The sequence below is a fragment of the Polyodon spathula genome, chromosome 57, assembly GCF_017654505.1.
Source record: "Polyodon spathula isolate WHYD16114869_AA chromosome 57, ASM1765450v1, whole genome shotgun sequence".
Taxonomy (NCBI): Eukaryota; Metazoa; Chordata; class Actinopteri; order Acipenseriformes; family Polyodontidae; genus Polyodon; species Polyodon spathula.
The window spans coordinates 1,376,271-1,400,239 of NC_054590.1; the positions used below are offsets into that span (position 1 = coordinate 1,376,271).

Consider the following 23,969-nt stretch of genomic DNA (forward strand, 5'->3'; position numbering starts at 1 on the left):
GCCAGCGCTCACTCTCTGGATAACAGCACAAAACTAAGCTGCTGTGCCCTCTGATTGGGTACTCTGAAAACGAGACTCTGCTTAATACATCTCCTTTCCAAAATACACACACACAGATAAACACAGATACACACACAAGCTATTTTAAAAAACAGGAAAAAATAGAAATGAAATGTTTTCCACTATGGGCAATGGGCCAAATGCTAAATAGCTTTGCAAACAGGGAGTGAATGGAGAGAGGAGGACAGGGAGAGAGAGAGAGCTGGCTCACAGCATGAAGGACTTCATTGTATACAAATGATTCCACTGCTTCACAAAAACAATTAATCAAAGGCTACAAAGAGGAGGCCTTTCTTCTGTGCTAATTCAGTGCCAATGCTTCACAAGCCAAACATGCAATGATGTAATGTAACCCTTTTTAAATTACTGCCTAGTGTTTAAATGCCTGTTTTTTTATGAATCCCCAGCCTCTCTGATCAGGAATGCATTTTTCTTTTCCCGAGACTGAATGAAGCTGAATGAGGTGCCAGGTCTCAGCTGGTTCTCAATGAAACTCAATTGATCAGAGTTGCCTAGATGTGCAAAGACAACGAATCTAACCACAGCAGCACAGAGCCGAGCCGAGCCTAGCCCTGACATCATGTCCTAGTACAAGACTATCGATTAGCATTTATTACCATCCCGGCACCACATCATTGCCAACAGCCTTTGGCACACCGTTAACTTTTACAACATAGTGCTTTCATTAAAGATCCACTGTCTTCACAAATAGCTTAAACTACTTGCGAATTACATTTCTCCATCAGAAACCTACTTCTTTTCCAACATAGCTTGTTAACTTGTAGATTTTCTTTGACAACAGCTAGCCTCAGTAAAGCCTCCACCTTATTACATATTTGCCACTGTAGCAGCTCCTCCACATACACAGCCATGGAAGATCTGCTTAACACAGCAGGGATCACATGACACCCAGTCACGTGATGCAAATGCAGGGTGCCACAATCAGGACACACAGACAGCAGAGTCCCCTACGGGGGGTCTGGGACATCTCCATGTGATATTAACAAGACCGGCAGAGGTGGGAACTCAAGTCTGAGAGACAGGGCAGAGCAGCATGTCAACACCACAAGGGGCTTGCTCTTTCAGTGCTGTACTAATGAAATGCATCCCTGCTTTCAGGACTGAATTAGGAGCCAGGATGGGGTATGGGTGTATGGAGGCACACCTGTTCTGTCAATCAAGCCCAGATATTTTCACAGAAGCGTTCTAATGAAATGTGGATGTGGTAAACCCTCACTTCTCCTTCACACTCCCAGGACAGCCTTCTCCCTGCAAAGCATCGGGAAGGTCCTCCTAAAGGAAAGGGTGCCACTGTTCAACAGGACTGCAAAGAGCAAAGCTGCCTCGCTCAGGGAACAAGGGACAGACATCTTCAGCAGAATGAATCACGCAAAGCTGCCTCGCTCAGGGGAACACAAACCAGAACAAGGGACAGACATCTTCAGCAGAATGAATCACGCAAAGCTGCCTCGCTCAGGGGAACACAAACCAGAACAAGGGACAGACATCTTCAGCAGAATGAATCACGCAAAGCTGCCTCGCTCCGGGGAACACAAACCAGATCAGGGGCAGACATCTTCAGACGAATAAGTCATGCACTTTCACAGTAGACTCTGACTCAAAACATCCACAAGGCTGGTGTAGTGCCATCTCATTTCTGAGCTTGCTGGATCTGCATGTCTATAGTCACTGAAATAAGAATTTCCCCTTCACTGGCAGCCACTGTTCCTCAAAAGGCCAAGGCCAGCTGCTCACAGTACAAGCATCCACAGTGTGATATAAAATACGGGTGGTTCTGGAGTCAGTCCCTTATAAAAAAAGAAAGGTCTTCCCATGCAGAGTGTTAGCACCTCACAGAGCACCAATAACTGTACTGCTGCTATATATAAACTACAACCCCAACTACAGAAGATACCAGCTTCAAAATACTCAAAACAAACTAATAGACTATAAAATCCTTTTCTGACCAGAATAACTTATCGAATGCTCTGTTCAACACCCCCAGTGTCTCACCCTGCATCAGAAATCATCTGTCTTAAAAGTTTTGTTAACCCATACAGACAGTAATTTGCAAAACACTAGGAGCTGTGGTTTTACAGCTTGAGTGGGTTTCAGCAGTACTCAAAATGTTCAAACTTTTTTTTTTTTTTTTTTTTAAATTGCAAAGGGGAATAAGCAAGTTGCTGTAAAATGTAGAAATGCATGTCCTGTTAAAGCCTGTACAAGAGTGCAGAGACTGAAGCACAGGCAGCCTTGTCCTCACCTGCGTGCTGCTTGCTGGGGCTGGCGGGGGGTGTCTGAAGGGGTGAGCTGGCCCCTGGCTGTCCCGTGGTGATGAGGGTCCCTGCTGGCAGTGGCTGTCCCCTCTTCAGTACCTGCTTGTGCTCCTGCTGGCGGAAGCGTGGGGGGACCTCACGGGGAGGGAAGCGCGGGGCTGCCGGCGGCTGCTGTTGGGCGCTGGGAGGAGCTCGCTTGCCATTGCCGCTGCTGCTAACCGTGGGGATGGGAGGAGTCACGCTGGGATTGGCAGGGTGGGGAGGGCTGGGGCTGAGCTTGGCAGATACTGGCACTGTGAATACAAGACAGCAACATTATTCATGTGTTTGCATTTCATTGGTAGAGCTGAGACACTGAGGCATGATTCCACTTGGCAAAGCAATTACAAAACTACAAAGCAATTCAAAAATATCATTAATAAAACAAATGTAGAACGCATGCAAGCGTCAACAGGTCGGCAAATCTTCATATGCATACGTGTGTGTGCTTGTGTATGACTCAGTACAGTGTGTGTCAGTAAGCATGCATTGGTTTTTAGATAGAACAAGCTGCTTTCTTGCTTGCTTGCTTGCTTTCTTTCTTAAAGCACTGGAGTATCCCAGACTTCATTTGTGCCTGCCTGGGGAGATTGGTAGAGAGACAATGAATTTCAAAATGCCAAGTGAGTCTTCACAGACACAGCTGCTTGAGAGCAGCTGCTGCAATACCTCCAGTAAAAACAAGAAGCTCCATCAATATGAACCTGGTCTTCAAGGACATGTAGCCATCTGGGAGAGCAAATAAAGGAACTGGGTGAGGAACTCCCTAGCAAGCCAGTTATTAGAAAACCCTGTTCACTCCACCACAAGCTCCCACATTTCAGTGCCTTCAGAGCCCAGCTAAATGACAGCTGGGAAGCCTGTTACACAAACCCAGGGTAACTGCTTTAATTACTTGTCTTATCAAGGCTGTTCTGAAGCTCAAAATTAGTGGTTTTCTGCACAGTTTTATACTGAAATCTCCAGCTCCTGTACCTCTTAACCTTGGCTTATCTAAACGCTTCCCTCAGTATGTGCGAAACGAGATCATATAGTAAATGCTCAAGTTCAAACACTCAGAGAATTTGTAATCTTAGCTCATGTTAAATGCACAGACACAAGCACACATGCACAGTCCGACATATGAATTCACCAGCTATAGCACTCTGAAAACTTGGTATCATTTTGAGGTATTTTTAAAAAATAGTTCTGCTTAAACTTTAGCCTAAACCCCCACATACACACCTGCATTAAGTAAAGTCTACCAGTCAGGCAGTGTTGCACATCAGCAGCGCAGTTAAAGCATTAAATCTCAGCCCATGTGATTTGGTCTGAGCAAAAATTTTGAGCTTCGGGAATATTAAATACAGCAACCCAGCTAAGACATGAACACCCCCAACCTTGCACGCACATGCACATGCACAGACAGACAGAGAGATACAGACAGACACACATACATATAGACACACAGACGCACACACATACATACATATAAATACATGTGCACACACAGACTGACAGAGACACAGACAGAGACACACACACAAGACACACACCACACTCTTATCCTCCAATCCCCTGCCTTCAGAGAGGATCTAACCTGCAGCCTCATCCCTGGGAGCTGTATGAGAAGTGAATCCCTGATTAATAACAGGCCAGACTCTCGCTGGGCGAAACCGAGAGGATTTCAATCAGCTCATTGTTCGAGGCCGTTATGAATATGTTACAGGAAGCAGATGGATCCCATAATTCAGTGCTATTCTACTGGCCAATCTGCATGCTTGTTGGCTTGTTTTTTTAAAAAAGCTCAGCACTGAAGCTGGTAATTCAATCTCGGCATGGATCCTTCTGGAAGCATTCGGGGAGCAGGCAGCCTCCTCCGTCTCCAATCAGAGTGCTACAGTGGGGGGGAGGGGGGTGACGGGGGACCGAGCCAGCATTTGGGGGAGCAGCCAGCCTCCTCCCTCTCCAATCAGAGTGGTACAGTGAGGGGGGGGCAGAGCCAGCATTCAGGGGAGCAGCCAGCCTCCTCCCTCTCCAAACAGAGTGGTACAGTGAGGCCCCCCGTGTGAGGGGGTACAGAGCCCCATTCGGTCGGAGGAGCCAGAGGTTCCCTCACCAATCAGAGTGGTACAGTGAGGGGGGGGGGGGGGGGGGGGGGGGGACCGGGGGGAGTCAGCTTTCAGGGGTCAGCAGCCTGCCTCCTCCTTCATTCGGGGGAGGAAGGCAGCCTCCTCCGTCACTCCAATGAGGTGGTCTCACAGTGGGTCAGGGGGGGGGGGGGGGGGGGGGCAGAGCAGAGGCAAAGCCTGGATTCACAGTCGCTGACTGAGGGGGAGGGGGGGAGGGGCTGTGCACTCTGGGCAGTGAAGAGGTCAGTGCTGGGTTTCTGTCATGGCTTACACTTATTAAAAAAAACATGTTCTTATTAATGACACTTTATATTAGGTGGAGTAATTACAAAGCAATTACACTGCTAACAAAAAAGTAATTCTGTAGTTGTAGTCTAATTGCTATTTTGTTACAAGTGTGATTACAATCAATGTGCATGAACTTGCTTTGTTACTACAATCCATTCTTTTTACCGTCTCTGAAGTATGTATCTGAAAGGGCAGGATGTCAGGACTTCAGGGTTTCCTATGTGATGAAGTCACCTGTGCTCTCAATAAACAAACAGGCAGCACTACTGTTGGTATACATGACAATTACTAAGGTTAGCAGCAATCCAGGTCCTGTTACTTGCACACATCTAAGTGTTAAAATGTGTAGAAATGGGCATAAATCTGCTTTTAATAATATTCTTATCAGTTCAAACCCTTATCTCTCCCATTGGAAAGATTAAGACTGACCTCCACTTAGGTACACTGAAGCTTTTAATATTATCTAATGTAATATTAAACACGTATGCAGTCAATTCCACTAAACTATCTGACTGAAGTACTCTCCCCAATCTCCTCCAGTCTTTAATTGGTCTTCCGATGCTGAAGAGCCCATTAAACACCAGGGCAATGAATATCACTGCAATCCGTCTCCAAACATACTACTTCCAGCTTTCAAATTACAGCCTCTACAACCTACAAACCTGCATTACTCACAAGTACAGTAGCAGACAAAGCGTTCAATCACATAGCCCAACAGATTTCACTGTTGTGCCTCTTGTATGAGTAATCACACATGGAAAACTAACAAACTGTCATATTTTAAGCAACAGCAAGGCTCAGACTAGACCTGTGTTACACTGCAGAGCTGCTGGGCCACGCCCGGTACAGCAGCACGCTAGAAGCATGCTCACCTTAGCACGCTTACTTGTGAATTTGACAGAATTATGTTAATAGTTAGAGTATTTGACTCATAAATAATAAATACATGAAAGGAATTCAATCGTCTTGAAAACTAACATTAGAAACCTGTTCTTTGCTGATAGCACACTTTAGTATATTCCAGCAATGGCAAAGATACCCGAGGGTATACCGGTATATGGATCTGTGTAATTGGGGGAGCTGCTCCAGCCCCAGTCACTGATAAAAGGTCTTCCAGCTCAGGCCCTGCCACTGCTCTCATCACACTGCATAGGCAGGTTTCCATGCAGCCTGACTGCACCACAAAACTACTCCTGTGTGAACAGCAAACAGAGCCCATCTGTCAGTGTGTTTGCAGAGTAGCGGACTGGACGGCACTGAGTGAGGCTGAGCCCTGCTGTCTGTTATGCAGGCCGAGACAACTCTCCAGATACCAGGCTGTTGCCATGGCAATACTGGCTGCTCACTGCTCCCTGTGAACCCCCCTGTCCTCAGAGTAAGCACTTCTCCTGCAGTAGCAAACCTGAAACTGCATTCTGTCAAGGCTCTTTACCCGAATCCGCATTCTGTCAAGGCTCTTTACCCAAATCTGCATTCTGTCAAGGCTCTTTACCTGAATCTGCATTCTGTCAAGGCTCTTTACCTGAATCTGAATCTTAATTTCCTGTAGAACTGCTCCCTGAAGTGTTCGAATCAAAACATGGATATTAGAAAATGAAAGCAGGTCCCACTTGGAACCTCCCTTCTACTGTACTCTTATGGTTCCCCCCAGAAGATGTTGAGCAGGTAGATTCACGGGTCACCACGCCTTATATGCTATTGATTTTTTCAATATGCTTAACTATCCCTTTATGTGCTTTACTACAATTCAGTCTCTCACTGCCTTCAACCACCTCCTCAAGTGCACCCCCCCCCCCCCCCCCCCCAATTAGACTGCACTTGCAGATCTCTTGATCTACCCCTCCTACTGTGCACTGACTTCCCTAATCTACACAACATATTGCTGGATCCTCAGCTAATGCACTATCCTTGCACTATTGCACTACTATTTTGTCATTGTTGATTTAACTTGTTTTACAAACCCCAGGGAAGAGAAGGTACATGTAGAAATAAGTGCAGTATTCTACACAACAATGCAAGAAGCCTCTCCAGCACCATGGGGTACAGTTGGTAGGTAACATACGCATACTAACCAACCAGCACTCTAGACTAACAAACACGGCAAACAATACTTAACCCAGCACCAAAAAACACCAGCAGCTCGCTCATGTACACAAGGTCAACACTCACTCACAAATAAATAAACACACACTGGCACGAATACAATTGAAAGACCTGCACCTGTAATTCCTCCAAAGTGAAACAATTTTTATAACAGGCATTCACCTAAGTATAAGAGCAGCAGTAGTGCCAGCAGCAATGACAGAAATGCATTATTCAAATCGGAGACCTTTCTCACTTCACATGCATATAGAATGAACATAATTACTAACCTGGGAAACATCATTCACTATGTGTGCGAGACTCACTTATTGAATTTATAAATGCGACAGTTACAAAGAACTTTCTACAGTAATTAGCTTGTAATTAGATTGCATTTCATGAAATCTGGTGCAAAAGTGTTGATGTAATTAATTGAATGTGAAATTGCAATGAAGTAATGCTGTTATCAGTCATGTGCTCTGTGTAACTGTGCAGCACTTTGTAGCTGCTGAAAAAATAAAAAGTCTCACGAGCGACAAAAAAGCAAATACATAATTATTTAATTTACATGATTCTATTTGGACTCAAGCATATGATTTTAGGGTTTGCTTTTTTACTGCAAAGTTGTCCTAATGTTTTTAGATTATAGATGTTGTCTGCCCTCCTGACATTAAATTAAAACTTTGATGTCCCAAAACAACGTGGTAAACGTCTGTGACATAACGCACAAAAGTTTTTCTTGGATCACTAACTAAACTAAACAACTCTCCCAGTGAGACAACACAAAGAATGGGGTTCCCTGGATCAGCAGCTACTTCAACATGCTGGCGATGCCCTTCCTTACCGCCCCCCCCCCCCCCCCCCACCTACCCCCCACCCCTAAAGGTCGCCTGCGGACAGATCCTGAACCGGGCCCCGAGTCAACATTTGACGATGGACGCTGCGGCACCCGGCTGGCAAACAAGTTCCTTCTTCACTTGGCAGCCTGGAGATTGCTGCAGCTCATGGCCTTGTAATGCACAGCGGGACCCACGCTGGTAGAGTGAGTGCGAATCAGGCACTCAGGAGTTAATGAGACAGCACCAGAGTCTATCTCATTGTTATACACAGAAATATTCGAGACAGGATCGATTACTGCAAACAAATTGAAATGCCCAGAGGCATCTCAAGCAGCAAGAAGAGAAGAGCACAGCTTGGAGGGGGTGATGAACAGCACTGCAGACAGTCCCCATCAACCTGAGGCAGTTAGGCGATAACAGTGTATCTAATAATCGGAATCAGACAGGCCAAAGCAATTCACAAGCCAATCATCAGCCCCTTCTCACCGAGTCAGAGCCGCGCAGGTGCAGTGTACCATCATGTCCTGGTTATTGAGGTTGTGACAAACAGAATGCCTGTTTTGTTTTAGCTGCGCAGATTTTCATATGTGCTTGATTCGCTCTGGTGTGTCTAATTAAACTCATGTTAAAACCAGGAATGGATCAAACTGCTATGCAATTTAAGTCTTGTTTCCATCCCTAAAGCCACTCACTATCCCTGCTATTATGAGACCTGTCTGTTCCCTGCTGTTCTTTTGATCCTTGTAAACAAACTGCTTACAAGCGAAGGATGATGCCCAGCTGCTGTTTCAGTAAAGCAGTTCTAGAGACACCTGCAGAGCAGCGCTCCCAGCAGCAACACAACTAATTCATTTCAGCTGGGAATGGCTTACTGGCCTAACTGGCTTTGTTTATTATCTTCATGTCCTTGCCCTGCCCATATGCACAAACAATATGCTCTTATTTGGGTTTCTTATATTTGTATCCTTTTCAAAACAAGCATAAATATGAAAAACAAGACATTTCAATTCAAATCCCATTATCCTATCTGTCAGTTACTTGTATCTCAGATTCATTGTGCTTCTCACCATTATATTTTGTAGAGCTGTAAGTTGTTCTTCCGGAGGCCCTGCTCCAGCTTGTTTTGTCAGCAGTCAGAAAATGTTTAGAGGCCCCTTGAGTACAATCTTACAGCAGCCAACATGGAATATTTACTCACACAGGAACCCTGATCACGCTTGCTGTCTTCCTTACCTCTGTGCATGACCCTACCTATTCTCTCAGTTTGAACTCCGTTCTTTCTGTCTAGTACTGGCATTTTTACTTAATCTCCATTTTCTTTCATCTTCTCTCACTCCTACGACTTCCCAATCTCATCCTCGGATCACCTTGCAGCTTCTCCTTCTCTCCCTGCGTTTCTCTTTCAGATCTCCTTGCAGCTTCTCCTTCCCCTTCTCCTCTTCCTCTGGGGGGCCACTCTGTGGAACAGTATTTAGGAACACGGCTCCCACATTGCCTGAAAGAGACTCCAGTCCTAATTCTAACTGAAGTGCTGTCTGCCACGTCAGTATTTACAAAGAGAGAAAATCCAAACTCAAGCATGCAGAGAGCGCCTACAAAACAGACCTGTCTCCTAATTTATATTCATTAATTGTGTTTGTGAATTCAATTTACAGACATACACAAAGAATGAATATAACGTACACACACACACGAAGAATGCCAGTCAGAGCACAACAGATATTCCAACTCACCTTTGGTTTTCTGTTCTGCAGCCTGAAACAGAAACAAAAACAAATACAAATTTTACACTCTGAGAATCCAGCTGTGTCCATGTTGAGATATTCAAGAAGGAATTACCGACAGGATTCATTCTGATGAATTTAGTAGGAAATCTGCCTTGAAATGCCTCACTGACACATTGATCAGATTACAGAATAGAATTCTAAAACAAACCTTAAATGAGAAGTAAAAAACACTTAAGCCTCTTTCACGCTGGCACTCCTACCCAGGTCCGGACCCAGGTCGCAATCCCACGTAGTGTGAAACCTCATACCTGAGGTTGTGGGTCACCGTGCTTTGATCCGAGTTGAACGAGACAAAATGCTTGACGGACATTCGTGAGCCAAAGCAAAAACAAACAGCCACGCCTGTGTTTAGCCATATTTGTGTTGCTTGAGACACAACATGAGTCAGATTGCAGCAGGGATGAAGAAACGTTGGCTCTTATCAACATATGGGCCGACAGTTCAATCCAGAGAAGCTTGGATGGAAGCGTCAGTAACATGCTGCTTCTGGGGCATAGATACGCGTCTGTCACCCAGGTCAACCCTGCTTTATCAAAAGCAGTGTGAAATCACGTACCCGACCCGCATGACACCAGGTCTTGATCCGGGTAGGTTCTGACCCAGGTAGAGTTGCCAGTGTGAAAGGACTTTAGATTCTGATACAGTAGGCCTACATTAACAGTAAATGAGCACACCGCTAAAATCATTTCATTTCTGGTCTAGTCACTAAATAAAACACTTTATATTGGCCCTACTTCAGTAATCAAATGGAACAGATGACATGGGCTGAGAACTCTCTTAGAGGCAGTAATTATACTGCGCTGGCACAGTAATCCTCTTACCTAGTAATCTCAGAGTAATAAACTGCAAGAGCACAGTAACTAAACCCTTAATTAATGACTTCTTCTCAAGGCTCGTTTAGCAATCAATAAGCAATAGCCCCAGTGGTGCAACCCTCCACAACAGCAAGCGCTGCCTTCTAGCAGGAACATGACAGTCAGGCAGTCCTGCAATGGCAGGGGCACTGCAGCAGCTCGTTCACATTGCTTGGACGAAGCACAGGCTTCAATGGGGAGTAAAACCAATGCAATCCACAGACCTTTTTGTGAGCGGCTTCCTTCTTTTTCTTTTCTTCTTGCTTTTTCTTTTTCTTTTCTTCCATCAAATGGTTCTCTTCTTGCGTTTGCTGTTCCTTCTCTCTACTGAAAACAAACAGCTGTTGAATCAGAGATAAAACCGCAGTAATACAGATCAAGCACCTGCAAATTTCCTCAAACGTAGTCTGTTCTGCTGGTAGCCAAAGGTCTGTTTGTCACCTCAGTACACTGTAAAGTTTACAGTGAAAGAAAAAAGAAATATCCAGAACATATGGTACGCTTATATAGCGCATAACATGGCATGCTTCTCTTTCAGATCGCCAGGTCAAAGGCTTCAGGTCCCACCCAGCTCTATTCTACAACATCCTTGTCACAGAGTCAGGTACTTCGACTATTTAGGCCGGTCGTTAATCCATGTTATTCTGGATACATTCTAGTTACATCTTCAAAGCTCACTGCCCTCCTCACAACAGAGATATTCAGCACAGTAACACCCCATTGTTTCTGCATTACCAAACCTCAAAGCATCCTTTTCTGCATATTAAAGCAGAGACAAAATAAAACATTTGCAACAACAGGTAAGAAGTGGACAGAGATGTCTCTGACAATATTTTTGTTTGCGTTACAGTTAAGACATATTTAGCCGTTTCTGACAGGACTGCTTAATCTGCAGCCTGTACCAAAAAGTTGTACAGCAGTGGGTGTGTGTAAAAACTGCTCTGCTGACAGCTGAAGTTGAATCATCTGTAATGGGACTTTGATGACAACACCCCCACCCCAACCCCCACCCCAGGCCTGGCAAATACAATAGGCCTCATTGTGCTTTCTCTCCTGACAGCTAAAGCAGCATAGCGATCGTGGTTAAACATGCCCTCCCTAAACTCCTCTTCTCACCCAGCCTCACCACAGGGAGAACAGGGCCAGCAGTAAAAGTGACAGCAGGCTGCCACAGTATTACTGGAGTCCCTCAGAACGATGGACAGACAGCTGTAGGGTCCTCTAGCTGCAGCGTGGACTGGGTCACACATATCTCCTATTTGTGGAGATGTGCATAAAGACTACAAAATCATTGGTCAAGGTATGGAATATTTTAGGTCCTAGAATCATTATCCCTGAGTTCTCCAACATTATATATCAAAACAAATGGAACTAAATACCAACAGACAACACTTTACAAAACAGTATTATTACAATCAGGTTCTCTCAGGATCAGTTCCATAAGACCTCAGCTTGCGTCCAGTTCTGCAGGTGGATTTCAAATCCAGCATCACCTGACTCTCAGTGTTTATTCCTCTCCAACTACTAGCCTGTAAAGTTCATCTGAAGTTATTGAGATCTGACAGCAGCAGAAGCAGCAGCTCAGGCTAAGCGTACAGTTGCACCCTCACACCTCCACTGCAGCCTGTACTGTATAAAAAGGGTCTACTGAATTTAAATGGAATGATCTTTTACCAATCAGGTAGCAGCTAATCACATATTACTGGATTTGCTGTGTTACACTACGTCTTATCACAAAGACATCGATATTGAAATGCTGTATTATCTTTTCAACTCACAATGTTATCAAAAGAATGAATGAAGCAATCTCAGTGATTAAACTGGAGAGATCATAATATCGCCGAGTAGAGAAATGACAGGGATTCATCAATACATGTGGGACCTATTCAAATCTTAATTCATCATGTAGCCTTCATTTCTTGTGAATTCACTTAATGCAATTGCAAAATATGTGGGTTACAGCACACATAAAGAAGGCTCATTGCTAAGATTGAAACACTATGATCCCTGTGGAACCGGATGGGAAAGCACTAGGTGTCTAATTACATCCGCCAAGGTAAAGAATACAAATTTAATCCTGGAACAGCCTCTGGATTGCAATGGCAGGGTTTGATCCTGGAACAGCCTCTGGATTGCAATGGCAGGGTTTGATCCGGGAACAGCCTCTGGATTGCAATGGCAGGGTTTGATCCGGGAACAGCCTCTGGATTGCAATGGCAGGGTTTGATCCTGGAACAGCCTCTGGATTGCAATGGCAGGGTTTGATCCTGGAACAGCCTCTGGATTGCAATGGCAGGGTTTGATCCTGGAACAGCCTCTGGATTGCAATGGCAGGGTTTGATCCGGGAACAGCCTCTGGATTGCAATGGCAGGGTTTGATCCTGGAACAGCCTCTGGATTGCAATGGCAGGGTTTGATCCTGGAACAGCCTCTGGATTGCAATGGTAGTGTTTGATCCTAAACAGCCTCTGGATTGCAATGTCAGGGTTTAAACCCAGTGTTGCCCTCAGCAGTATAATCTTTCCAGCCAGATGTGAAACAGGTGGCAATCCTAATGCAAATAAAACAGGGTGCTGCAAACCTGACAATAGAAGCAAGAGTACTGTCACAAATCCTTTGGGACCGGACGTGCCACTAACCCTGGTGACATTGGCCCAGTTCCACAGTGTTTTTATAGCACCGTCGGGCCTTTTCTTCAGAACAATTGACACCCGTCGACTGCTATTTTTAACTAGCGATTCAGATTTGAAAGGATTTATAACCCAGCTGTTAAATAAGCATTTGTATTTGTAGTCTCTGCATCAGCCTGTTTGTATGGTTTTGAGGAGACTTGGGAATCCTGTAGGACAGGATAATGACATGCTGAATGGCTGGTATCATAGTGTCTCGTAGTGCTTTAGCCAGCAGGCCTCAATCTCACTCTCATGCTTCTCCTGACAGACAGCCTGGAATCTAGATCTCCGACTGACTGATGGATTAACAGCTGCAGAGGACAGAAGACAGATCCTGGTGGAAATTTAACAGGGAATCAAGCACAAGCCCATCCCTGCGGCCAGTGTAAAGCATTCACCTTTAGATTACTTCAGAAAGTGTAAACAGATACAGGACTCATTTGATCTGATGCTAAATGCTACCCAAGTTTTTAACATTCATTTCATTGGTGATGCTTCAACAAAGTTATTTATTGCTAGATTTATAATGATGGTAAGAGCAGAGGAAAGTGAAATAGTTGGGGAGTTATTCATTTTGGAACTTATTTATTTTTTAATAATTTGTTAATAATTAACAAATGACAGCACATATCAAATCAGAATCTGAAGAGTTATTTCATGAAAACATACTAAATAAATAGGTTAAAAGTTAATTGTGCACTTGAGCTATGATGGGGCTCATTGGAATACATTTCAAAACGTAAAATGTGACGGCAGAGATCCAAAGTGAAGAGCAGGTATTTACAGTCGGGGTCTCGCAGAGAAACTGTGAAGGAATACGAGGCTGGCTGTGCCATGCTGGAGACTGGAAAAGAAGGAGAGGGAAGCAGTGGCAAGGTGGTTTATTAACAGTTCATTCCACCTTCAGTCATGGAATGTATGTTTCTCTGTGAGCGAGAGACAGATGAAACTAGAGGGCTGTGTGCAGAGCAACTAGACAGTCTGGGCAGAGGGCCAAACATGCCAGTGCTGCAAGACAGACTGAGCACTGCATTCCTGTGAGCCGTCTGGCTAGAAACAACAACGCAGAAAGGATGGACTCTGCAGCAATCAATAGCAGCTCCTCCAGTGCCAAGTTCTCACATGAGGAAGCTGCTGGCAAGGGGTAAACCCAGAGATCCTCCAAGGCATTTACAGCAGTGTCGTGGTCTCATGAATATAATGCTTATTGTGAGAGCTCTGCATTACTATTTTAAATTTGTACTGACAGCCTGGAGGAATAAGCAGAAAGCACCAAATTCCCCCACAGTCCATTAGCGCTCCTGGATCTCACTGTCTGAACAGCTCCCTGCCCTAGACTCTTACAGTAAACCACAATACCTTAAAAGGGGTTCAATTGCTCAAAACAATAAGCTGATGCCTGAGGTGCAACACTTATGAGAAACTCATTGAAAACATTACAGGATCACTAAAAACCAAGCATACTGCAAAATGCGAGTCCTAGTCCTGTGTAAAGATGCACAGACTTGCCAACCAGACAATCGGTTACGACACACAGGTGCCAAGTTCAAATAAACCGTGGCCTGCGCACTGGTTCCATCTTAACAAGCTGGGATGCTGATCCAGGAGGAATACATTCCAGGGCAGATTAGCAGATCACAGGGTATTTAACAAGGATTTTATTTTCCATTAGCATGTGCATGGTGCAAGAGACAAGCATCCACAACTTCCTGCCGTACCATTCGTTTCTCCCCTCAAAACTCCAAAGATATTCAACAAAAAATAAAATAACAATAATAATAATAATCCTGTATATCTGTATGCTCTGTCTTTCTGTCTCTCAGGAGGAAAGGAAACATTTGCTTACATGAAAATCAGTTTCATGCCTCAAAGCAGCAGAAAGCAAGCAAGAGGGTGAAACATTGAGGGAAGATTTTTTTTCTTTTTTTTTTTTTTTCCAACCCTCAGATTTAAGCTGATTTGTGTCTGACACACCATACTGAAGGTATCCCTCACTACCCCCTGCTGTTATTGAAACTGATTAATAAAGTGTGGCATGCAGTATAGCACATGTCTGTACTGCTACTGCCAGGCACCACAACTACCATGCCTCTTAAGAGTTTCTGTTGTCAAACCCACAGCGCTGACCCCGAGAGGGCCTCAGTACAGGCAGCTTATACAGGACAGGACTGAATCTCAACACCTCATACCCATAGCATGTCTAAAAGCAGCTGTGCCTGTGAAATTCTGCAGGTAAACCTAAATGCTGTTGCCGGTTCAGGATCAATACCACACTTTGTACCCCTTTAATCCAGCAGCCCTGGCTATTACAGGGTTTAAACTCCATTCACAAACAGGAATGCCAGCTTCCTCTAGAGTGGACTCTTAAATCTGGGTCTTTCCCTGCAGTGGATTCTCTCAGATTCAGAAATGTATGTGTGCGCAGTTATAAATAAATATGCATATTGTGTTCTACATTCACATTTAAACTGGACTGACTGAAGCTGCATTCACCACATACTAGATCATGCCTCTGAAAGCCACAGTGTTCGTTGTGTAAACTCCACAGTAACTGCACACTCATATGTTGACAACACTGACAATATAGCTTTGTTTAGGTTTATTGACACTCCCAGGCAGAGGGATACAGTATATTATTAGTAGCAAGCAGGCTCAGTGGATTGATTACAAACCTGTTATTTAAAGTCGAGTGCTGTCAATGCTTTCTTCATTCTGCTATTTCATCTGCTTTGCACAGCGAGAGTCAGTGCTCCATACTCAGCTGTTCTCTTCTCACCCTTAGTTTCTTACAAATCTAACTTGTGTTCACGGCTGTATGTATTCACTGTGCAGAAAGGGGACAGATTTACAGATGTCACCCACCAGCAGCTATAAATGCAAAAACAGGAAAAGAGACCCAACAAGCTTATTATCAACCAGCCAGGACTGCAGTATATGGAAATGCGAAGCATGGCGATATACTGACAGATACATATTTATTTTGGTTACAGTGCGACTGGATTGTCCGATTTGATCCACAGTAGTTGCGACAGTCATGGTATCAATCCACCCATTACAGAGCAATGAACATACCAGCGCTGAGCTCAATTGCACACCTGAGATTGTTGTGCTACAAAAAGTGCTGCTAATAATTCTCCTAGCAAGATGTGAAACAGCTTAATGTAACAGAATCTAGGATTGCATTGAGGCCAAAAACATCCTTTCATGTGTGACCAAACCTTGATTGAGCATTTAAAACACAGAACGCTCCAATAAAAATGCTTTCAAAGTCCCCTAGGCTAAGACTTTGAGTACAATGTCTTGCTGTAATGCTTCATTCCAGTTCAGCAAGGAGTATCTTTACACTGCACTGCTGCAGGGCCCCACATTGAACCATACAGGGGCTCCCTGTCTAGAGCAGCCGGCTCTCCCGTTCACATTCTGTGCTGGATGCCTTACTACTACCTACAAACACAACTGGACATTTTTAAACACGGAGACACAACCGTAACTGTGCACATGTGTTACAATATCCCAGCAGAATACAAGCGGACACACTGATGTGATCGGGTTAACATTAACGTTTTGAAGAAATAAATGTATTTATTCATTTTCTTCGACTTGCTTTTGTTTTATGATTTCAGGAAACAGGGAAAATAGACAGCCTGAACAAGACTGCAAGAAGGGATGACAGCCTGTGCAATGGGGATGCTAACTTGTTGAATTCGTCACCATGTGCCCATGCAGGTTTCTATGAGATAGATTCCTAGTGATCAGCAAAGACTGCTCTTCAAAACAAGCCTCTGTGTGACTGTCAACAGTGAACGAGTCTGCAAGGTGTCTAGAGCAGGTTAACATCGGAGTGTGTGCCCCACTGAGCGAGTCTGCAAAGTATGTCTATGTTTATGCCATTATCCGAATTGACTGCATAATAATTATATACTGCATAATAGTGACTTCGTTTTTAGTCGGTCTGCAAATCACTGGACTGAACCGCGGATTTTACTACATTGAAAAACTAATAGAATACAGCAGAGGCTATAGCATAACAACATCCCGAACTATACACAGTAGACTCCAGATGATCTACCCTTGCATAATGACAGAAACCAAGGCTGGAATTTAATACTCGGGTTTTTCGCGTCAAAATGGAAGTTTAAACCAAATTGACTCGGATCTCAGCGTCACGAATCAAATTCTCACGCTCGTGTTGTGCTCTGTTCTTCACGTGTTAATTAATACATCCTGCAGCACGTGGTTCAAGCAAGGACTCACGTATCAGAGTTTACTCATAGGTATCTGCACTCGCTTTTCTGCAATTGCTCTTATTTAAAATCTTTCTAATCTGTGTATCGAACTTACTACTTGTTCTTACTGGACTTTACTCGTATAAGCAGATAGTTACTATAAGGCTTAACTGCACTCAGTTGAAGAACGATCTTATAAGTTACTGTATGCCTTACTTTGCTCTTGCTTGAATTGGTTTTCTTGTACTTTCACATCTGCTCTTATCTGTATAATATTCTGTAATGTGATATTTTATAATGTGATACTTTGTATTGTGATAACTTTTAACAACTGTAAGTCGTCCTAGATAAGAGCATTTGTTAAGAAATAAATAAATACCACCACTGGTCAAATCTGACCACCAAAAGCACATGCAAAGCAACCAGTTCCAGATGCACACACAGAGAGTTAACTCGAGTTGTTAATTCAAAAGTAGTTTGATATTGATAAATTACGAGTTATAACCTTGTACCACAACTAACCAAACCCATGCGTATATACTAACTTGAGCCAGTCAAACACACCCCCTGACTTCCATCAATACATGATGAAAATAAACAACGGGGCGTGCGTAATGCTTCGATATAGGTCTCAACTTTGCATTAGAAACTTAGTAACAAACACCTGAAGATTACTTTAAAGAGACAAGCCCCGCCCCACCAACACATCTGCTACAAAATAACCCATTTAAACCCTTCACAGTTCTCTAGCTACTACAGAATACCTGGGTTTACTTCTTACCTTTTTGTTTTTTAATCTCAAATACCCAGGCTTAGCTTTGGCATCTTAATATTCAGATCCTTCGGAAGAAATTTAACGAAAAGAGTTTTCTGAAAAGTATCCGTAATTTGACAGATCAGGAGTTCAGTCGTATGAACACTGAAGCGTTGCTTTCTTTCTCTCACGATGTTGCAGAAGAAATCTCAATGACTCGTATCCAAAGCGGGAGAAGTTGTTCAAATTCAAAATCTCTGAGGAAAAGCCAGAACAACGGGTGCAAAAAACAAAACAAAAACGAATTCCCATCAGCAGTTTATTTGTTAAAGCAAATCATAGGGAGAGTGAGGAAAAACAAATCAGTCAGTTGTGTTTTTTTTTCTTCTTAAAGCCGAGTTTCTACTGAATGCACAGAAATCAAATGCATTTTTAAAGTGCAAAAAAAAGAAACACACACGACTGATATCCGAGACGAAATTCTTGTCGAGTTCAGTTATTGGAGCCTAAAGTCTCCCCAGATCCCAATAAGAAAGCGTCACTGTGTTATCCGTTACGGTGCTCCAGCAGCCATTTTGTAGTAACTGACAACAGCACCTCGCTTCTGAGATGAAGTCACACAGGAAGTGCCGCCCATTCTCCAGCTGCTGATCACGTGATTGCAGCCAGCTCAAAACTTCTCATAAATAAGCCTCCTCCGACTCGCTCCGCCTTGCAGTTGCCATGACGACTGTGGTCTGGCCGACCTCTTTCTCGGCTGCAAAAATAATCTTTGTCAGCTGCAGCGCTCTACAAGTGACCTGGTACAGTAATCGCGCAATTGCGCTAGTCAGACAGAGCTGTGCCTTCATCTCCCGAATGCGCGTCACTTATAGAAATCCAGTAGCAGCACTAGAGAGGCTGCAAACTCGAGCCCTGCTGGCACGATACAGTATCGAAACGCTCACTTATTTATAGCTGTACTGAAATGTAATAAACCCAGACAATATCCCCGTGCAATGCACATTTAATTTTTTAATCAGTTTCAGTACTGCGTTAAGTGAACCAGTAGTGAAGGCTCTTTCAATCAGTTCAAGTCCAGGAAATCATCACTTTTGCATTTTAGCAATAATAGAAATAAATAAATACATAAAAAATGAATTACTGGTAATAATAATAATAATAATAATAATAATAATAATAATAATAATAAATAATAATAATAACAATAATAATAATAATAATAACAATAACAATAACAATAACAATAATAATAATAATAAATGCACTCAATGAAAACAAAGTATAATACAGCGTGAAGAATGTTCCATGTATTTAAAGCTAAAAAGAAATCTGTGAGAATAATAATGATCTTCTTCAATGGATTACAGAGTTATTAACCTGCATTACTATTAGCACTGCAAGGACTACCCCAATCTGTTTGTAGCTGTAATAAAGAATACATCTCTGCTTCTGTGTCTTTGCAAGAACGCTCATCTTTTCATGCTCACTGACCTCGGGTTCAAGATCAGACCTGGGAAGCCCCTGAAGGAAATCATTAAGTTCATGATACAGCCCTGGATGGTTTAACTGAAGTTATAAGCAGTCCACCACACTTTCATTAAGAATGCGCTCCGATCTCCCCGAAAGGTTTGAAACACATTGGATTTGTGCTTCACTGCTCGTTCATCCTCCCTGTCTCCAGAGGAAACTTACTGTAGGTAAGGAATCAAACTATGCTACTGGCAGGGCTGAAGATAAACATGTTTTACAGCTTTTTGTGTGTAGCTAGCGTCTGAGCTCCCTAATTTCCCTCGGGAGGGAGCGCTGGTGGGAAGTTGCATTTCAGCTGAATGCAGAGTCCTAGGAGATTAATCTGCCAGTTATTGGGAAGGAAGGAGGTCCAAGTTTATGGAGATGAGAGCAGTTTAATTCAAAGGTGTTTGTGGGCTTGCGGTTAAACCAGGTAGCATTATTAAATGCTGTACCAATGATTAGGATTTTGATTCCAGCCACTCTTTTCAGACCCTCAAGAGTGCGGTAGTTATTTATACCAAATTCTATATTGCTCATCATATGAACTATTTCAACAATTGAACTTGAAGATAAGCCAGGAATTGTTACCTGGCAGATTGTACATTCCAGTGCACCCCTAACAATAACCCTCAATCCCATGCTCTACATTCCAATGCACCCCAAACCCTCACCCCTCCCAGTCTGTACATTCCAATGCACCCCAAACCCTCACCCCTCCCAGTCTGTACATTCCAATGCACCCCAAACCCTCCCCCTCATCCCTCCCAGCCTGTACATTCCAATGCACCCCACCCTAACCCTCATCCCTCCCAGCCTATACATTCCAATGCACCCCTAACCCTAACCCTCACCCCTCCCAGCCTGTACATTCCAATGCACCCCTAACAATAACTCTAACCTTCACCCCTCCCACCCTGTGAGGCACAGCAGGGCTCAGCTGATCTTCTAATGTCTTGGAGGCTGACTGCTCTTAATGACATTTATTGCATACTTAATCTGCATGGGTTGCCTTTATGAATCTAAATTAATAATTAACCGTCAGCAAGGATTTCAGCAAACTGCATCATGTGTAAATGTTTGGTGATTTGTTTTCACTCCGATGCCCAGGTGGCTAAGGAGTAAGGAGTGGATGCTTTGATTCCAGGAGCTTATCTTCATGCAAGTCAACATGATCCCAATGGAAGCGTGTCCGGTATGGACCTGATTTACACACTCTGGTAGCCGACATTGAGTAATCAAATAAAATGGATAGCATGATCAGCAGGCTAATCAGGTCTGTGTTGACTGCTCCCCATGAGTTCCTAATACCTTACTTTGCATGCTGGCTGTGAGCAATCCCTTTCGTGGCCAGAGCTTGATTCTTCTACTGATCCCACACCCTCTTAGTGTGAGAGCCAGTCACACTGGCTCATGAAAACAAAGCCATAGCTGCTTTTGTTTCAAAATGTATCGTGCTCTTTGCGAGGTGTTCCATTGCATTCTGAACCTGTTTCATTGTAAACCTTCACTTTCCACACAGGCTCCCCTTGAGACTATCCTTCATCAAGCAGGGTAATGCTTATTCTGATTTAGCATTGCACAAAACCAATCCTGCAAATTACTAGGAACACTCTTAACAAACAAACATTTTTGCAGGTGGAGTCACACTATCATTTTCTTTGTGAGTGTTTGTTTATAATAATTAGTGTGTTGATCTGACTGGTTGACTAATGAAGCCTCTTCAGTAAGGCTGCTCTTTGCTGTGACAGTAGCATTCTGCTATTGGAGATGCCTGTATGACATGACTGTACACCTTGCTACTGGATAGCAGACAGATCTGTATAGGTGTACCAATGGGTGACTAATTTAGTAATGAACCAGAATCCATCACGTGTGACCACTTTGAATCTTTTCATCCGTACAGCATCTAAGAGCAGGAAATTCTTTAAACATAATCTTCAGCGCATCAGCAACTCCACGCATTTCTAATCCTGCAGTTTTCCTTCAGTGAAAGAACTCCAAGCATTTCAGGTGCATTAATATTGATGAATTCATTGCATTGAAATGCATCTCCAAAGCCTCCCTAATAATTCCAACATGCAAGTTTAGCAGGCTGCAAATCATTTTAAAATTGGGAAATGATGGCCACCTTATAGGAAGATAAACTCTTCTGTCAGTTTTAGACTGGAGACAGAATCTAGCAGTGCCTTCTATTACGGTTATATATGTGTCTGCTGTACATGCTACACTTTTCTATCAATCTGTAGCTATGATTCTGTCCATTCTTCATTCTGCTTTCATTTATTTAAGCAGTGGAAGTGTTTACATTCGCTGCAATTTCGAATCATTCCAATGTATTTTTTATTATTGCTACTGGATGAAAGCTCTTATGTTTTAGCATATTCATTTATTTGCTTACATGTTTTAATAACAGATGAGATAAATGTGATGCTTCAGCCATTTTCAACACTACCCTCATTAACCCTGTCCACTCTTGTGTATAGATCCAGATAATTAGATGCATTCAGACAGATAGATAGTTTGTAGGCATGGCATATATATTATTATATCGCATTAGTTTTAGTAGGTGCGCAATGAGATCCCTGCATTAACAGGGTTGTGGAGCTGCTTGATCTGTGTGCCGCTGTGCTGAGAGTCTGCCTCACCTCCCTGTGTCACTTTGATTAATGCTGCTTTCATTTCAATGACCCCCAAAGGTCACATGAATAGAGGGAATGGAACCTCCCAAACACCACCAGCAGGAAAAACAATGCAATACAATGTGCTGGAGAGGAACGAGGGAACCGGTTCTTCAGACTGTGTGTAATACAATGTGCTAGAGAGGAACGAGGGAACTGATTCTTCAGACTGTGTGTAATACAATGTGCTGGAGAGGAACGAGGGAACTGATTCCTCAGACTGTGTGTAATACAATGTGCTGAAGAGGAACGAGGGAACTGATTCTTCAGACTGTGTGTAATACAATGTGCTGGAGAGGAACGAGGGAACTGATTCTTCAGACTGTGTGTAATACAATGTGCTGGAGAGGAACGAGGGAACTGATTCTTCAGACTGTGTGTAATACAATGTGCTGGAGAGGAACGAGGGAACTGATTCTTCAGACTGTGTGTAATACAATGTGCTAGAGAGGAACGAGGGAACTGATTCTTCAGACTGTGTGTAATACAATGTGCTAGAGAGGAACGAGGGAACTGATTCTTCAGACTGTGTGTAATACAATGTGCTAGAGAGGAACGAGGGAACTGATTCTTCAGACTGTGTGTAATACAATGTGCTGGAGAGGAACGAGGGAACTGATTCCTCAGACTGTGTGTAATACAATGTGCTGGAGAGGAACGAGGGAACTGATTCTTCAGACTGTGTGTAATACAATGTGCTAGAGAGGAACGAGGGAACTGATTCTTCAGACTGTGTGTAATACAATGTGCTGGAGAGGAACGAGGGAACTGATTCTTCAGACTGTGTGTAATACAATGTGCTGGAGAGGAACGAGGGAACTGATTCTTCAGACTGTGTGTAATACAATGTGCTAGAGAGGAACGAGGGAACTGATTCTTCAGACTGTGTGTAATACAATGTGCTGGAGAGGAACGAGGGAACTGATTCCTCAGACTGTGTGTAATACAATGTGCTGGAGAGGAACGAGGGAACCGATTCTTCAGACTCTAATCCTGTTTATCAGATACATTTTGCTGAGGTTGGCTCCTGTCCATTAGTTATATGAGGACCAGGATACATGTTTAAAACATATTCTTGCCTGCTGGGAATTTGGTAAATGCAATTTAAGATTTGCACCTATAATGTACAGAGCTGTCAAGGTATATAAGGTGTTAGAAATGTGTAGAAGCATATTGACAGGACCCGGGTGGAAGACTGGCTGGAGACTTTGATGAGCAGAAGCCACAGAAACAAGTCCTTCCATAGAGCCTGGCCCTATGTACCCTGTGTAGAATAGGAATGAATTGGTACCAGACTGTCGCGTCTTAGTTCTCACAGTAGATTTCGGGTTCAGCGCTGCACATCGGCTGCTGCCGACACCGGATCTAATTTCAGAGGTATTAAGGAACAATCATGAGAGTGAATGCAAGCCCTTTCCTAATATAAGAGGGTTATCGTGTTCTAATAGCCTCAGGCCTTTCTCTGCTAGTGGCTCTTTAGAATGACATGAAATTTATTAAACTTCTACACAGGCTGACAGGCACAAGCGCAGCCTCTCTGCTTCACAGAAATGGATTGTGCCAGTTTGAAGTGCAGCTCTTTCAACGCCACTCGCTGCTCTCTGTCAGGGTGAGGCAGCACAGAGTGAGTGGACATAGCAGAAATGGGATCCTGTGTGTGTGTGTGTGCATGTGGATGTGGGTGTGGGTGTCCGTGTGCATGTGCGTGTAGGTGTGCGTGTGCATGTGCGAGTGTGTGTGGTGGGGCATACGCTAACACAGGGTGGGTCTTTAATTTATCATTATAAT

General features: G+C 43.6%; 1 protein-coding gene across 3 annotated transcripts; it reads right to left on the reverse strand.

The window, feature by feature from the left end:
* Positions 1–1,730: 1,730 nt before the first annotated feature.
* On the reverse strand, positions 1,731–18,594 carry LOC121307541 (trinucleotide repeat-containing gene 6B protein-like). Of its 3 annotated transcripts, XM_041239731.1 has the most exons (5): positions 18,016–18,594; positions 15,681–15,876; positions 10,561–10,663; positions 9,429–9,450; positions 2,204–2,629 (listed from the first exon to the last, which is right to left on the reverse strand). In XM_041239731.1, exons 3-5 carry the CDS (start codon positions 10,621–10,623, stop codon positions 2,271–2,273), a joined length of 444 nt encoding a protein of 147 aa, XP_041095665.1. In that variant the 5' UTR covers positions 10,624–10,663; positions 15,681–15,876; positions 18,016–18,594; the 3' UTR covers positions 2,204–2,270. The 3 variants fall into 3 exon arrangements, with proteins under 3 accessions (XP_041095663.1, XP_041095665.1, XP_041095664.1); XM_041239730.1 differs by lacking the exon at positions 15,681–15,876 and having other exon boundaries at positions 2,205–2,629; XM_041239729.1 differs by lacking the exons at positions 9,429–9,450; positions 10,561–10,663; positions 15,681–15,876; positions 18,016–18,594 and adding an exon at positions 9,063–9,380 and having other exon boundaries at positions 1,731–2,629.
* Between the last annotated feature and the right edge of the window lie 5,375 nt (positions 18,595–23,969).

Coding starts and splice junctions, on each gene's coding strand:
- LOC121307541 (XM_041239729.1), bottom strand. CDS start 9,276: ATGCTTGAGTTTGGATTTTCTCTCTTTGTAAATACTGACGTGGCAGAC. Junction 2,630..9,062: donor AGAGAAGGAGAAGCTGCAAG/GTGATCCGAGGA, acceptor TTGTATTCACAG/TGCCAGTATCTGCCAAGCTC.